Source organism: Puma concolor, chromosome B2, assembly GCF_028749965.1.
Source record: "Puma concolor isolate L17-30 chromosome B2, mPumCon1.1.hap2, whole genome shotgun sequence".
NCBI lineage: Eukaryota > Metazoa > Chordata > Mammalia > Carnivora > Felidae > Puma > Puma concolor.
The window spans coordinates 30,078,621-30,093,370 of record NC_141671.1 but is presented as its reverse complement, the minus strand read 5'-3'; the positions used below and the strand labels follow the sequence as shown (position 1 = coordinate 30,093,370).

Below are 14,750 nucleotides of genomic sequence, written 5' to 3'. Positions count from 1 at the left end.
TCCCATTTCAATGCGTGCAGTGATCTTGAATGTAGAATAAGTGTCACTGTCCAATTTTACAGATGAACACTGAGGCTTACAGAGGGTAAATTACTCACTTTAGGTCCATTAGCAGTGGACACCAGACAAATGCCTTGACTTAAGCAAGATTTTCATTTCATCCTTCTTTGCTTGGGAGGCAGCTCCAGCGATAGATGAGAGGTTCCACCTGTGAGAGGATATCCGGCCAGCCAGGTGTGAGTGGTGGGGAGGGTGGGTGCTAGCAAAGCTTGTGCTGGCTGTGAGGACATACAGTCCCACAGGCCCACGCTTGAGTCCTGGGTAAATTTCTTATCTCTCAGAGCCTCCATTTCTTCACCTGCAAAGTGGGAATGATAGTACCTGATGCTTGGACTGTTGTGAGCATTACATGGAGAAGCTACGTAGGGTACATGGGCAGGTAAGTGAGCCTGAGTAGTAGGGATTGTTAAAATTCAACCATGGTCCTGACATAGAAGTCCTAGTCCCCTCAAGGGTCCAAGGTCTTCCTTCTGATTTTTCTTGAGGCAGGCACTCCTCTGTCTCCTCACCCAAGATGATCTTGACTTCTTACCAGCTTTCTCAAAATGCAATCATGCAGCTCAAACTTGACCATTTGGGGGTACTGATGTGACTGTTTCCTGTTCTCCACAGTCCTCTCCCCTACCTACCATACTCCCCACCTACCCAGTATCACCACCATGGGAAATTAGAGGCTGACTTCCTTGGAGGGAGGAGAAGGCAACGGCTCCAAATAGAGCATCCCTGAAGATGAGGGGGGAATTGCAAGTGGGAAATGAAACAAAAAACTTCCAAAACAAAATTCCTCTATTTTCCTTTACAACTATCCTGGGATCAGCAACCTGGAAGAGAGGTAGCTGGGAGCTAAAAAGGGCCCCAGTGTTCCATGACTTGTTCTTTGCCTGCACTAGGTGCAGGTGACACTCATGGGTCAGGTGTGTAGGCCCTACCCAAGTTGGGGAACTGGATGTCTGAATTTCCAAGGAGCAAACAGCTAACTGCCTCTCAACCTGATTCCTACATCTCAGGGCCTGGGATCACCAGGCTGTGATTTCCAGATTCTTTCCTGAAAAAAACTCTCTTCCAAGACTTGACAGAGCAGTACAGGGAAAAGAATGCTTTGGGATTGAACACACCTAATTGCCGTTCTTCTCCTTTTGGGTAATCACGTAAATTCTAGCTGAGCACATGGCTCACTTACATTTAGCTTAGCACACAGCTCATCGTATTTCCCAGCCTGTCAGCTAGGAATGGCAACAGCTACAAGGAGAAAGGCAGTATACAACTTCCTGATGACATCTCTGAAAGGAGAGGCACTTTTTTTTTTTTTTTAATTTTTTTTTCCAACGTTTATTTATTTTTGGGACAGAGACAGAGCATGAACGGGGGAGGGGCAGAGAGAGAGGGAGACACAGAATCTCGGAAACAGGCTCCAGGCTCTGAGCCATCAGCCCAGAGCCTGACGCGGGGCTCGAACTCACAGACCGCGAGATCGTGACCTGGCTGAAGTCGGACGCTTAACCGACTGCGCCACCCAGGCGCCCCGAGGCACTTTTATTTGAGGGAAGAAAACAAAGTCCTTCCAGTAGCCTACAGGTCATAGACCAGTGCTTTCCAATAAACTTTCCATGATGGAAATGTTTTAGAACCTACCCTGACCAATATGGTAGCCACTAGCCACATGTGGCTATCAAACACTTGAAATGTAGCTAGTGTGACTGTGGAACGGAATGTTTAGTTGTACTTAATTTTGAATTCGTTAAATGGCAACCATTTTGGACAGCACAGCCCTAGATGATCTGCCTTGAGCTTTCCTGACTCCCTACCCCACAATGGACTTTATCTCCTACTCTTCCCCCCAACACTGGCCTCCTTGCTGCTCTTTGAGCACTCAGGATATGCTCCCATCTTAGTTTTGCTCTGGCTCTTCCCTCTACCTGGAACACTCTTCTCCCAGGCATCCACTTGGCTAATTCCTGCACCTCCTACAAGTCCTTGCTTAAATCTCACTTTCATAGTGAGTTCTACCCTGACCCATTTAATACTACAATCTGTCCCTTTCCACATTGCCTTATTCTACCCTTTTTTCCCCATAGCATTTATGACTCTCAGATATAGTGTATAGTTTACTTTATTTACATGTGTTCTTTTTGACTCTCCTTGCTAGAATTAAAGTAAACAAAGACCTTTGTTTCAGTCATTTATGAATCCAAGGGTCCAGAATAGTTCCCAGCATATAGAAATATTTGAACTGGGGGAAGACAGAAAGGAAGCTGCCCAACCCCTCCTCTCCCTCCTCTCTCTGGGTAGGATGGGGGTGGGGGTAGGGTGGAGCAGATCTTAGACCCAGAGTTGGAAACAGTGTATCAGAATGGCAGGAAATAAGATTAAATGGGGTGTGGGCCTCCTTTATTACAGAACTCTGAACTGCCTCTGCTCAGCAAAAGAAATGTCCACCTTGCCTAACCCACCATTATATTTGATGCTTGGTTAGAGCAGCCAAAATGAACCTGCACCTATGTACTGGGTTGAATCCCAGTTGATACTTTGGACAAGTTACTTTTATTCTCCGAGCACATTTCTTCATTTCCAAAATGGAGCCAACACCCACCTCCTAAGGTTCTCAGGAGGATTAAATGCACCACGGAAGCTACAGACCATGATAGGCCTACCATAAGTAATAGCCTCAGAGCTGCTAGACAGAATATAACTTGGGCATGTAAGAGGCAGGTCCCTGAATTCCACGGAGATGACACAAGGTGTTTAGGGTGGATCAGTGGGTGTCTGCATCAGTGGGGATGTACATCTGTTGGAGGCTGGTCAAGATGTCCCTGGCAGTCTGGTATCAGATACACAGAACAGGGGCAGCATTCAAGCCCCAGCGTGCCTTGCAGCCCCTCAGGCCCAGAGGAAGTACCTGCTCCTCTTAGCACACCCCACCCCAGGATAAAGCCAAGGAGCGGGGTACCTTCCATTTGGTGAGGAGAAATGGCCTGCAGGAGCCAGGACACTGTAATTCCAAGAAGTAGGTGGAACCCGAGTCACAGTACCCAGGCCTTAGCAGGACGCTCCTCTTTCTTCCAATAAGGCAGACACCGCCAGCATGCACACTCCCACTGCAGCCCAGAGCCCCAGGCTTAGCCCCAGGGTAAGAGGCAGCCCCCCTCTTTTCCTAGACCAAAGCCTCAGGGAACAATTGAAAGGCAAGAAAGTCACCACTAGGAGAAAGAGGAATAAAAAGACCAAGTTTATCTCATTCCTAAACTTCCAGGTAGGACTGAATAAGAGGGAGGCTGGGCAGGAATGTGAGCATCTTGAGGACACCCAGTGACACTGACCAAACCAATCGGTTTCCTTATTTACGAAATATGGGAAGTGAGCCACAAGGTCTCAGAATCTCCATCATGCTTGACAGCTGCTAGATTCTGTCTGTCCTCAAAAGCAGATCAGGAAGAGAAGAAAACCACCATATGGTGAGCTGGAGCTCAGAGCTCTCTGGGGCTAGGACATGCATCCATCAGCTGCCGGAGGTGAGAGGCCGCCTTGTCCAGCTTCGACAATTCCAACTCGAGGGAAGAAAGCTAGCCGAGAAGAGAAGCAGGTGAGGATCCAGGTATAAGGCCCATCCCCTCCAGCCCACATTCCCACAGGGAATCAGGCTTCCTCCAGCCTCACCCTCTGCTGCCTTTTAGTCTCCGTCTCCCCCTCTGATGGGGTCCAGGCCATGAGGCCATCAAGCTGCTTTTGCAACTTGTGTCTTCGGGCAGCTAGCAGAGATAGATGGGTCTGGGGGTCCACAAGCCCCTGTGGAAGAACAGAGAAGGCTCAGCCTTCTTTGTAACATCTGCGGCCTGTCCAGTACCTGTCTCCACCCCATTCTCAGGAGCCCTTCTCACTTTTACAGAACCTACCATTTGCCCTCCTCCCAACATCCTTTTCAATCCCTCCCTTCCCCCTCCAATCTCCTCTAAGCACCTGCAGCTCCATGTACACCTGAATGGTATCATTGAGTGGAGCCTGGGCCCAGCCAGAGGGAGCCAGTACACCTGGGGGTAAGAAGCCCACAGCCCCACAGTGGCCCAGGGTGCCTAGAGGTTCCAGAAAGGCCTCAAAGAGGCCTTGCTCTTCAGGCTCTGAGCTCTGCAACAGCACTGAGGAGGAAAGGGAAACCGTCAGTGTCAAAGCATGAGATCCTGCTTCCCTCCCCATCCTGCACCTCCTAACTCTGGGCTCTGCCCTCCAGGCTCTCCCCACTCCTCCACCAACCCCTTCTTTCTGCAGGGACTCAGGAGCCCAGGACCCATCTCACCTCGGGGCCGGGCCTTTGTGAGCTGGTATGTGGCTCGGAGAGCCCTCAGTGCCTGCACGGCCTCTTGGACCCGGGAGAAGCGCTGTTCGAGCTCTGGTTGGTGCCAGTGTTCCTGGAGATGAAGACCCAGAGCTGATAAGCAGGCCCCTGGGAGACTTGATATCAGCTCTCCTGGCTCTACTCTCCACCTGACCACCCTGATCTGCTAAGGGCAACATACTCTCTCCTCTCCACTACACACAAAATTCACCACCTCAAGGAACAGAACCCAGCAAAACCTGGGGTACCATCTAAGGACGTCTTAGTTGATGTTTGTGTTGATGTCTGTTAATTGTTCTGGTCAAATATACCAAACAACCAAAAGTAAGTTGGAATTTAAACCGTATCATTGAAAACTCACCAAACCAAATAAGCATAAAGAAATTTAAATAATTAAACTTTAAAATTATTTTTTGGGTGAGTCTGTAGTATTTTTCCTTCTGAAATTATTAAAGCTTAAAACTGCAGTAATTTGGGGACCATCCTATTAGTTCTCATCTAGTTCTCATCACAACCATGCTATTAACTATTACTACCCCTGGTTTAAAGATGGAGAACTGAGGCATGGTCAGTCTAGGGACAAAGTTCTGCTCTTGTCTATGGGGCTAATACTGCCCCCAACACAGACCTGTGAGAACAACCCATCCTCCTAAAGACTCTACACTAAAGTACAAATCACGATTGTTGAGGACCCTACAGCAGCAAACCCTTTGAGAAGACTGCTCCCTAGCCCTTCACCAGTGGTCCCATACCCAGACATCAGGGATGCGTACTCACCAAGCTGCAGGCAGTGGGGTAGGGGGCAACAGAGATGCTAGGGGCAGAGGAGCCTCCAGGCCTGGGGGGCAGCCTCTGCCAGAGCTCTTCAGCCAGGAAGGGCATCAGTGGGGCAAGGAGGCGGAGACCGATGTCAGCACAGAAGAACAGGACCTGAGGGGGGCCTTGGGGACGGGGCGAGTGCAACAGCACCGGCTTCACAGCCTCCTGGGGAGGGAGCCAGAGGGTCAGGGAACAGGCCCAGGCCATTATCTGTGTCCTTTCTCTATACACTCACTGCCCTGACAGTGAAGAATGCTGTGGGTGAACATGGGCAGGAGCACAGGGCATCTTGGACCCCGTCGGCTGTCCCAGAACACACTCTGGAGCAACTGAGATGTAGAAATCTAGCGCAGGGATTCTCAGGACTGTGGGGAGGTGTATAAAATTGTCAGTGTGGTTTGCACAGTTTCAGAAGAAAAGCACTGAGTTCTCGGCCTATCAAAAAGAGGCAGAGCCCTTTGCCAGGGAATTGGATCTCAAGGCGAACAGGAAGCAGGTAACAGGAGTGGAATGCCACGCCATGACCCCAGTCTACTCACCAAGTAGACATCACAGAGGTTATGGAGCCAGAAGTGGTGCAGGGCACGGGTGACAAGTGAGAGCTCTTGGGCAAGGAAGCCTCGCCCACACTCCCGGGCAGTATGGGCAAGACGGCTCAGGATCCAGGCATCCATGGGCGATGAAGGGGAAAGCTGCGGGCAGCAAAGGGCTTCAGGATGGGACGACTCGACTCCTCTGTGTCCTTTTGCTCCAAATGCCATCTTCAGCCCCCAGAGACCTGATGATTCTGCATCCCAAGCCTCTCTCTTACCTCTTCTGCAGGCTGGGGCACAAATTTCTCCCCTAAGGCATTGAGGATAAAGCGCAGGGCATTCCAGATTTTGTTGCAGAAATGCCGGGAATTCAGAACTTCGGAGACAGACAGGTGCAAGTCGCCCCCTAGAGGAATAGGAAGAGGGGGAGTGTACAAGTGGGTGGCAGCAGCACAGGGAATCCTTGACCCTGCCCCACCCTCTACAAGGGTGCCTACAGCCCGGACCCCTCCCTTGCCCAGGCTTACCTAAGGCCCCATGGGAGCACAAGGTGAATCTTAGGGCATCTGTCCCACACTCAGGGATCCCATGAGGGAAGTCCTTTCTCTACAACCAGAGGGAGAAGAGGAGTGGCAGATGCCTACGCAGCTGCAGGATCAGAAACCTGGGCTGTGAAGAAAACCAGAGGCCTCGAGCTAGAGGCCGAGATGAAGTGGACGTTGGTGACTCACCTGTGCTGCAGCCGCGATCGCCAGCTCTGTAGAGTCCAAGTTCCCATCCCTCAGCTTTTCCTGCAGCACCTGAGATGGGTAATTCACCGGCCTTGGTCAAAGACCCTGCTGCTACAAGGGCCCCACCCACTCTCCCTCCCAGCCGGGTCCTCTCCACAGGCTCCGTTCTTCTCTCCCACAAACCCATCCCTTGCCAAATTTCATCCTGACCTGCAGCTCCACCCCACTGATGATGTCTCGTGGGTCCAACACATTCCCTAGGGACTTGCTCATTTTCCGGCCCTGCCTGTCCCGAACCATGGAATGAAGAAGCACCTGGGAACATGGAGGGAGTCAGCAGAGGGGCTAGGGGAGCCTTTCCCCGGAAGTGCCCAGGGAATCTCTGGCCTCCATGCAACAGGGGTTAGGGTAGGAAGAGAATCAGGAAAAAGGAATTGGGACCACAGAAAATACTTCATTAGGGACTAGAACAGAGAACAAGATTTAGGGAAGATTGGGGAGTCCACAAGAGGGGCTCAGCACTGAAGTGCTGTTACCTTGCTGAAGGGGAGCTGCCCTGTGAGCTGGGTCCCCAACATGACCATGCGGCCCACCCAGAAGAACAGAAGGTCACTACCAGTTTCCAAAAGTGACAGGGGGTAGAAACGAGTGAGGTCTGGGGTCTAGGAGGAAAAAGATTAAGCAGTGAGAGGCCCAAGCTCTGTTCTTGCAGCTCTCCTTGAGGCTCTCTGGAAGGCCAAGTGTCTACTTCATCATCCCCACCTTCACTCTCCTCCCCTCACCTCTTGGGGCCAGCCCAGGGCAGCAAAGGGGAAAAGAGCTGAAGAGAACCATGTGTCCAGGACATCAGGGTCTGGGAAACAGAACAGGGAATGGGGGACAACTGGAACCTCCAGCCCACAACTGTGTACCTTTCCAGCCCAACCCCACCCACAGAGACCATGGCACTCTGCCCCATTCCCAACTTTCCTAACCCCACCTCCTCCACCTCAGTATCTGCCCCCTCAAAGGCCCAGACGCTCTCCCCTGCCCTCCACAACACAGACACTCACCCCTCTGCAGGATCAGCTCTGCCGCTGGTCTCCCTGTCAGCTCTGAAGCTATTTTTCTGGCCTCGGCCTCTGTCCTCCCAACCACCCAACAGTCCTCCCTGTCACCCTACAGAAAAAGTAAGGGGTGGGGGAGAACAAGGAAGTTCTGCCAGTGTGAAACATCACCGACTTTCGTGTTCACCCATGTGGTCTAGGGATGGCCGACCCCCTCCGGCAGTGAGATGAAGAAGTGCCCACTCAGGCGCTCTGATCCTGCAGTGGGTTACATGACTAAGACCATGAAGCTCTAGAAAGGCAGGGGGTTGGGACGGGTGCTCAAAGTCTCTGATGCTTGCGCTATGGCTATTTCTCTTTCCGCCGTGCCCAGCCCTCCCCGTCCCCTTCCTCCTACCAACCTTCGTTTGCTCCTCTACAACCAGGTAGGCGGGAATCTGATGGCCCCACCACAGCTGCCGGGAGATACACCAGTCTCTGCCAAGAGGACGCCAGTGATTTCTCAGCATAACCAGGGCATCGCCCCACCCCACCTCCATAGAGCCCCTTACCCTTACCCAATGTGGGAAAACCAGTGCTGCCAGTTTTTCTGGTGGAAGGAGGGACTGAGCTCCAGAGCTCCTGACTCCACAGCCTGGAGAAAAAGGCCCTTAGATAATGCTTCTAAAAAAGCTTAGATAATGCTTCCTACACCAGCACCCCTCCTGAGATGAGACAAGCGTCCTCTGAGGTGGTGCTATTACTCATAAAAGACCTCCAGAGGCTCCTGAGAAGATTTGGGGTTTGACTGGAATGTGCGCCAGCCCGTTCTGGGCCTCCCTACCTCCATCCCCACAGCTCTCCTCTCAAATGCCAGGGCCAGAGGTCTGTGGGGCAGGAGGGCCCCAGCTTCTGTTTTTTCATTCCAATTTTCAGGGAATTCCCATTCCTTCCTCACCCTGCAGCCTTACCTGGGCAGCTCGATCCCCCATCTCCCGGCAGCGGACAAACCACTGGCTCTTCAGTAGGTATTCTACCACGTCCCCAGAACGGCTGAGAAAGAGGCAGGGTGAGTCTGCTGCTCCTCAGGCCCTGTGCCTTTCCCCACTGGGACATAGTACATACTACATGCCAGGCCCTCAGACCTGAGAATATAGCAGCAAATAAAACTGACACAGGGGAGGGGCACCTGGGTGGCTCAGTCGATTGAGCATCTGACTTGGGCTCAGGTCATGATCTCACGGTCAGTGAGTTAGAGCCCTGTGTCAGGCTCTGTGCTAACAGCTCAGAGCCTGTTTCAGATTCTGTGTCTCTCTGTCTCCCCCTGCCCCTCCCCCACTCATTCTCTCTCTCTCTCTCTCTCTCTCTCTCTCTCTCTCTGTCAAAAATAAACAAACATAAAAAAAATTAAAAAAAAAAAAAAAAAACTGACACAGGGGCACCTGGGTGGCTCAGTCGGTTAAGCAACCAACTTCGGCTCAGGTCATGATATCATCATGTTAAGTTCGAGCCTCACATCAGGCTCTGTGCTGACAGCTTAGAGCCTGGAGCCTGCTTCAGATTCTGTGTCTCCCTCTCTCTCTGCCCCTCCTCACTCACACTTTCCCTATCTCTCTCTCTCTCAAAAAAATAAATAAACCACAAAAATTAAAAAAAAAACAAAACTGACACAGAGCTTCTGTTCCCTTGCAAGCGGTATGGAGTCCATCCTATTGCACTATTAGCTTCATCCACTCCCTTCCCAGAAAAGTCCTAAGTAAAAGGGTTAAAATGGGGTTACCTGCAAATAGGAAGCACCATAGGGTGGTTCTGAAGGCCCCGGAACAGGCCCCGCTCCCTCAGTGCAGACATAATCTTTTCCCGGGCCACAAATCGGTGAAGACCCTGGGGAAAAATGGTAACAGTAAAGGTTAAAGGCCACTAAGTGTGTGTGAGAGGAAGGATTGAGGAAAGTGTGAGAGGGAGGATTGAGGAAAGGCAGAGGGTGCTCCCAAAGGATGGGGTAACACTGAGGCCAGTACCACCTGTAGCCAATCCCCACAGAGGGAAGTCATGGTCCCATCCTCTGCAATGACACTCAGAGGGCTCAAGCCATGTCGGGCTCCCAGCTCAGCATCAGCAAGACTATGTGCTGGAGTCACCTTCACCGCCCCTGGGGGTACAGAACCACCATGAACACTGACCCCTGACCTTTTCCAGAGATTTCGTTGTCGCCCACACCCCCATCTCTCTTTTCTCTTCTCTGTCCATGCCTCCTTTTTGTCCCACTCCCCACTGAGACTACCCCAGAAAAGGCTTTCCCTCCCTTCCTTTCTTCCTCTTCCTGATGCTTCCCCACTCCTCCAGAATCCCCAGTCTGCTCTCCCTCCCGTGGCCTCCACCCACCTGTGCCCATGTGTGGCTGAACAGCAGAGTCTGTGACGAGGGGGAGAAGCTGCCCAGTCAAGGGGTGACGAAGCTGTCGCCCATGCAGATGCTGAAAGGAAGAAAGCAAGATCAAGGCCAGGCACACGTGTGGGGTGCAAAGGTCTGGGCTGAATGTAAAAAACTCTGGGAATAAGAGGGTGAAAACCAGAAGGTAAAGAGCTAGAGCAATGGTCACTAAACTTTTTCTCATGGGGCCAGAGTTTATTGTAGGCTTTGCAGGCTACAAGGCAAATTTGGTCTCTGCACATTTACTCTGCTTTGCCAATGCAGCGCAGTTAGGTAATAATACTCAGTTGCAGGTAATACATAAAACATGCAAGTGCGGATATACAAAAACAGGCAGTAGGATGGGTTTGGCCCACAGGCAATAATTTGTCAACTGCTAAGCTAGAGACTAAGTAGGACATCAAGAAAAGAAAGGCACAGAGTCAGAGACACTGGAAAGTGGAAACGAGACAAGTCTTAGGAAAAGGAAATCAAAGGAAAGGAGTTACCATCAAACAGGAAGGGAAGAGAAAGCTATGTGTAGGAAAGTCAGCTGGCAGAAAGCACAATGTGTATTACTGTGTATCGGGAGTCATCAGGATGAACAGCCACAGCCACGTCTCCAGGCAATGTCTCTGGCCTTGTGGTTCCTATTACAATCTCTGTGTCTGAAGACAAAATTCAAGCACTTAATGCTGGTCATTGCCCTGGTTCCTCACTCCTGTAACTAAAGCCAGGAGAACCAGAAAAGGGAGGGGACAGGAAGCAGTCATGATTGAACAGACCCCCAGGTATAACTAGAGGAAATTAGGAGCCTGGGGTTTCCATGTAAGCTCATGACCAGAAGCCCAGGAGGCTATCTGGTGTTAAGGAATTTCTCCATAACTTGCATGGAACAAACAGGTAGAGCATTAACAAAAGCAACTAGAATCCTTACTTGGTGCTAGAGAACACTGGGGATTCTCAGTGCCCTAATCACTCGTTGAGAAACTTCCTCTGTCTATTCCAGCTAATCTTTCTTCTCTTTCTCTGAGAAAGAGAAGGGGTAACAGCCTCCTGTAGAATTAGGTCAAGCTTCCAAAGGGCAGTGCCCATGTGCACTTTTCTTACATGGCCCAGAAGACCCAGAATAAATGCCTACAAGAACACCAACACTACCAAGATTCCCTATGCACCTCCCACCAGGCCATGTAGGAAACAGGCTGGTGGGCTCCCTCCCACCAACCCCACATGTGCTCAAGAAAGCAGTTATGATAAGCAGACAACCTCTCTGAGGACTACCCTTACCAGGCTCTCCATCCACAGGGAAGGCCACAGAAACAAGGAGGCCAAAAGACACAGGGATGGGGCAGCCAGGCAGACGAAGTTCCGTGCGGCCAGGCAGGGGCCGGCTCTCCACCTGGAAGAGTCACAGCAGCAGGGCTGGAGAGCAGCCTCTCCTCCACTCACCAGCCTGCCCTGCGGCCCAACTAAAGACATTCAGAGGATTCAGGAGCCACCTCCCCCTCCCCTAATTCAGTCATAGTTCAAAAATATTCACCGAGCACTTACACCGCACTGGGTATTGTGCTGAACACCTTCCATGAATTCTCATTTAATTCTCACAACACCCCCTTGACACAGGCATTTCCATCATCCCTAGGAGCTCTCACAGACCTGCTTCTCCTCCTCTGCCTCACCTCGATATCCGAGATGGCTGATCTTAAAGCACAGGACCAGTTGACAAGCTGCTGGTTCCGATACAACAACCCTGCCTCATAGAGTCGCACAAAAGCTTCAGTCACGGCCACTGAGGAGCCCTAGGGGATGATCTCAGTGTCCATATCTAACAGCCCATTTTCAGCCCATCACCCCACTCAGAGACCCAGGCATTCCCACCCTGCTACCCCCAACACACACAACATCCCACCTGCCTGCACATATCTCTAGACACCTCCTCAACACCCACAGGGATCAAGGCATGGAGCACTCACAGCATCCATAGTGAAACACTCTCGGTCCCAGTCCAGGGAGGCCCCCAGAGCTTGGAGCTGCTCACAGATCTCTCCACCTTTCCTGTGCCCAGAGAGATTTTTGTCAGCAAACTTGTCCTGAGCACCAACTATGTACCGGCCCAGTGACACTCCCAGCAATGTATGGCATTGATTTAGTCTCTAGAAGCTAATGGAGACACGCACACAAACTCAGTATGGGTCTTCTATGGCATTAAAAGAAGTATAAAGTTCCGGGGTGCCTGACTGGCTCAGCTGGTAAAGCATGTGACCCTTGATCTCAAGGTCATGAGTTCAAGACCCATGTTGGGTACAGAATAGGAAGGAAAGAAGGGAGGGAGGGAGGGAAATAAAGTTCTGCAGTAACAGAGGAGGGGGCAGCCAATTTGGGAAAAACCCAAAGAAGCTTTACAGAGAAAATGGTTTGTGATAACAGACACCTATAAGAATGAGGGTAATTTCAAGTAGATGGAAGGTAGGGATAGGTAAGTAAAAGAGACGAGGAAATCTAGGCTAGAAAAAATGGGGTAAGTGCAGAAACAATATACATATATACCCACACACACAAATTCATGCATTTTCAAGTATGTAATACACACACACTCACAACGCTTAGAGACCCCACTGAATGCTAAAGGAATCCAGGGCTTCCCTCTCTGAGGGAATTTAGGGCTGGATGCAAAGAGCCCATCAGGTTAGGGAGAGTGACTCAGAAGCAAGGACCCAAACCCTCCATGTGCAGGGAGGTGGGGGGGCAAACTCCACCCACCGTACTCACTCCTCCTTCCACTTCCACACCTCCCTAAGGAAGTCTTCCCGGCTCAGCTCATGTCTCCTCACTCCTTGCTCCTTCCAAAGTTGCTTCTCCACCACAGCCTACGGTAAGAAAAGGAGGCAAATGAACAGAGAATCAGGTCATTTTAAAAGGAGAACAACTCTCCTTCACCCAAGAAAAGGGAAAAGTGGCAAAATTCATACTTGTGTAGCAATTCCCGCATGATCTGAGCCTGGGACCCACAGCACCTCATCCCCACACATCCGGTGCCTGCAAAACAAATACCCTCACGGGAACCCCCGAGCCTCCATATTTACTCTCACTCCCTGCACACTAGCACACTTCCTCCTTTCCCTCCAAGACCATAAGCAGCCCCATTCCCCTCTCACCAGCGCACCAGGGCATCCTGTATGGCCACTGTCAGTGCATGTCCAATATGTAGGGAGCCAGTGACATTGGGAGGTGGGATACACATGGAAAACGTCTCCCCTGTGGCCTGGGGCAGCCTGGTCTAGAAAACAGAAAAGTCAAAGGGCAAAAGACGACTGGATGTTACCTGGGGGAACAGCACCCTCTGGTGCCTCTGAGGCAGGAAGAACTGCAGGAAAAATAGTCCAGCAAATTATAGGAAAGGGGAAAACCTGCCAAGAAAACGCTTTGGACACCAGGAGCAGAAGACACGTTCTCTGTTTTTTTAAACAGGTTCTGCAATATGGCTAGCTGTAAGCTCCAGACTCTAACACTCAGCTGTGCCCAAGCTCAATGGCCATTCTGTGCTGGGGACCATTTAGTACCCCTCTCTTCCAGGTACTAACCTGATATTCTGGTTTGAAGAAGCCCTCTCGCACCCACCAAGAGTACCAGGCAGCCTCAACATATCGAGGGCTGTATGCAGGAGGCAGGACCCGGGAGACATCTGCAGCAGCAGAGGAGAGCTCCACTAACTCCTGAACTTTGTTCCCAGGCTGCATTTCAGCAGACCAAATGGGCAACAAAAATGTGGGAGAAAAGACCTTCAAGTTCCCTAGTTACCTTTCTTTTCACCGCGTTCTGTGGGAATTTCATACACCACCACCTCCTTAGGAGTCCAGGACTTACTGGATTCTGCAGGTGACTGGAGAGAATGACCAAAAGTGGGGATGCGGGGAAACAATTTCCAGTATACCCCAGGCATCTGGAATCCAACCAGTCTCTCCTCCAGCCCCCTCCGAAGTTTTCTCAAAAAACCAAGAACAAGCTATCTGACCCCTAACCTTGCTCTTCCGGGCTACCCCAGCCTCCAGCGCCGCCTGCTTTTCTCGCTGGCGCTTCTTCTTGGCTTCATGGTTTCTCCGGGAGAGGGAGGATCCATGGGGCTTTGACTGGGTAGAGAGGGGATACGACCTGGGGAAGACCTGTGACGGCCTCAGCCCCCAGAGTGGTGATCGAAAAGAAGCCAGAGGCATATGAGGCATCAGGAGCGCTTGGAAAGGGCCAAGATCTGTTCCAGACAGACAGAGCACATTAGGAGGATACGTGGGTGGGTGGGCGTGGGGTGTCACACCGTCTTCCTTATTCCCTGCCTTCTACTAGCACTGGCCTGCTTTCTATCTCCAGCCCCCCCCCCCCCCCCCCACACGACGCTTTCCCCGTTAGGACTAGAGTGCATGGTGTCGGAGTTTGTTGCCTTCAACCTGTGTATCCGCGACGGTGAATGACCGCACGGGGCGGGGAAAGGACTCAAGGATTCTGGGAGATTGTCCACATCAGGGTGCCCGAGAGCCAGCGGAGAGTCTCATCATTGCCATCTCGGCCTGCCCAAACAACGCCCCCACTGCCCCCGGCCCTGCTCTGCCCGGCTTTCCTGCCCGTCGCAGCGCGTGGATCTCTACAGCGCTGAGCCACCCACCCCGACCAAGCCGCTCTAGCGCGCGCTCACCCGGCGAGCCGCCGCTATCCCAGGGTGCCCCGCAGCCGCCGCAGCATGGAAGGCTGAGGGAAACCAGCGAATCCGACCCCGGAATGCGACCCGCGAGCCGTGCGGTGCAGGGAGGCGGGGCCACGCCCGGCGCATGCGCTGTAGCCTACTCGGGCCCAT

General features: G+C 51.8%; 3 protein-coding genes across 6 annotated transcripts in view; 1 reads left to right on the top strand and 2 right to left on the bottom strand.

Moving 5' to 3' along the window:
• MUCL3 (mucin like 3) overlaps nucleotides 1-1,358 on the bottom strand; it is a 21,913-nt gene extending 20,555 nt beyond the window's left edge. Inside the window, exon 1 of the transcript XR_015251131.1 lies at nucleotides 99-1,358. The gene's annotated coding sequence lies outside the window, so the exon portion shown is untranslated. The remainder of the gene's footprint in view (nucleotides 1-98) is intronic.
• SFTA2 (surfactant associated 2) overlaps nucleotides 1-4,796 on the top strand; it is a 6,027-nt gene extending 1,231 nt beyond the window's left edge. Inside the window, exons 3-4 of the mRNA XM_086706494.1 lie at nucleotides 342-439; nucleotides 4,321-4,796. Coding sequence (XP_086562620.1) covers nucleotides 342-439; nucleotides 4,321-4,369 — 147 coding nt within the window. The 3' untranslated portion in view covers nucleotides 4,370-4,796. The remainder of the gene's footprint in view (nucleotides 1-341; nucleotides 440-4,320) is intronic.
• VARS2 (valyl-tRNA synthetase 2, mitochondrial) lies at nucleotides 3,268-14,750 on the bottom strand. Of its 4 annotated transcripts, XM_025916960.2 has the most exons (30): nucleotides 14,592-14,729; nucleotides 13,927-14,153; nucleotides 13,706-13,787; nucleotides 13,489-13,589; nucleotides 13,063-13,184; nucleotides 12,877-12,943; nucleotides 12,677-12,774; nucleotides 11,881-11,962; nucleotides 11,587-11,706; nucleotides 11,195-11,306; nucleotides 10,487-10,575; nucleotides 9,881-9,971; nucleotides 9,520-9,647; nucleotides 9,276-9,379; nucleotides 8,467-8,548; nucleotides 8,074-8,150; nucleotides 7,918-7,993; nucleotides 7,523-7,628; nucleotides 7,253-7,323; nucleotides 7,007-7,132; nucleotides 6,681-6,785; nucleotides 6,471-6,539; nucleotides 6,267-6,345; nucleotides 6,018-6,145; nucleotides 5,746-5,898; nucleotides 5,165-5,371; nucleotides 4,349-4,460; nucleotides 4,015-4,190; nucleotides 3,715-3,843; nucleotides 3,268-3,620 (listed from the first exon to the last, which is right to left on the bottom strand). In XM_025916960.2, the coding sequence occupies exons 2-30, from the start codon at nucleotides 14,125-14,127 to the stop codon at nucleotides 3,525-3,527; spliced, it is 3,189 nt and encodes a 1,062-aa protein (XP_025772745.1). In that variant the 5' UTR covers nucleotides 14,128-14,153; nucleotides 14,592-14,729; the 3' UTR covers nucleotides 3,268-3,524. The 4 variants fall into 4 exon arrangements, with proteins under 4 accessions (XP_025772745.1, XP_086562612.1, XP_086562613.1 ...); XM_086706486.1 differs by lacking the exons at nucleotides 13,489-13,589; nucleotides 13,706-13,787; XM_086706487.1 differs by lacking the exons at nucleotides 13,489-13,589; nucleotides 13,706-13,787; nucleotides 13,927-14,153 and having other exon boundaries at nucleotides 14,592-14,750.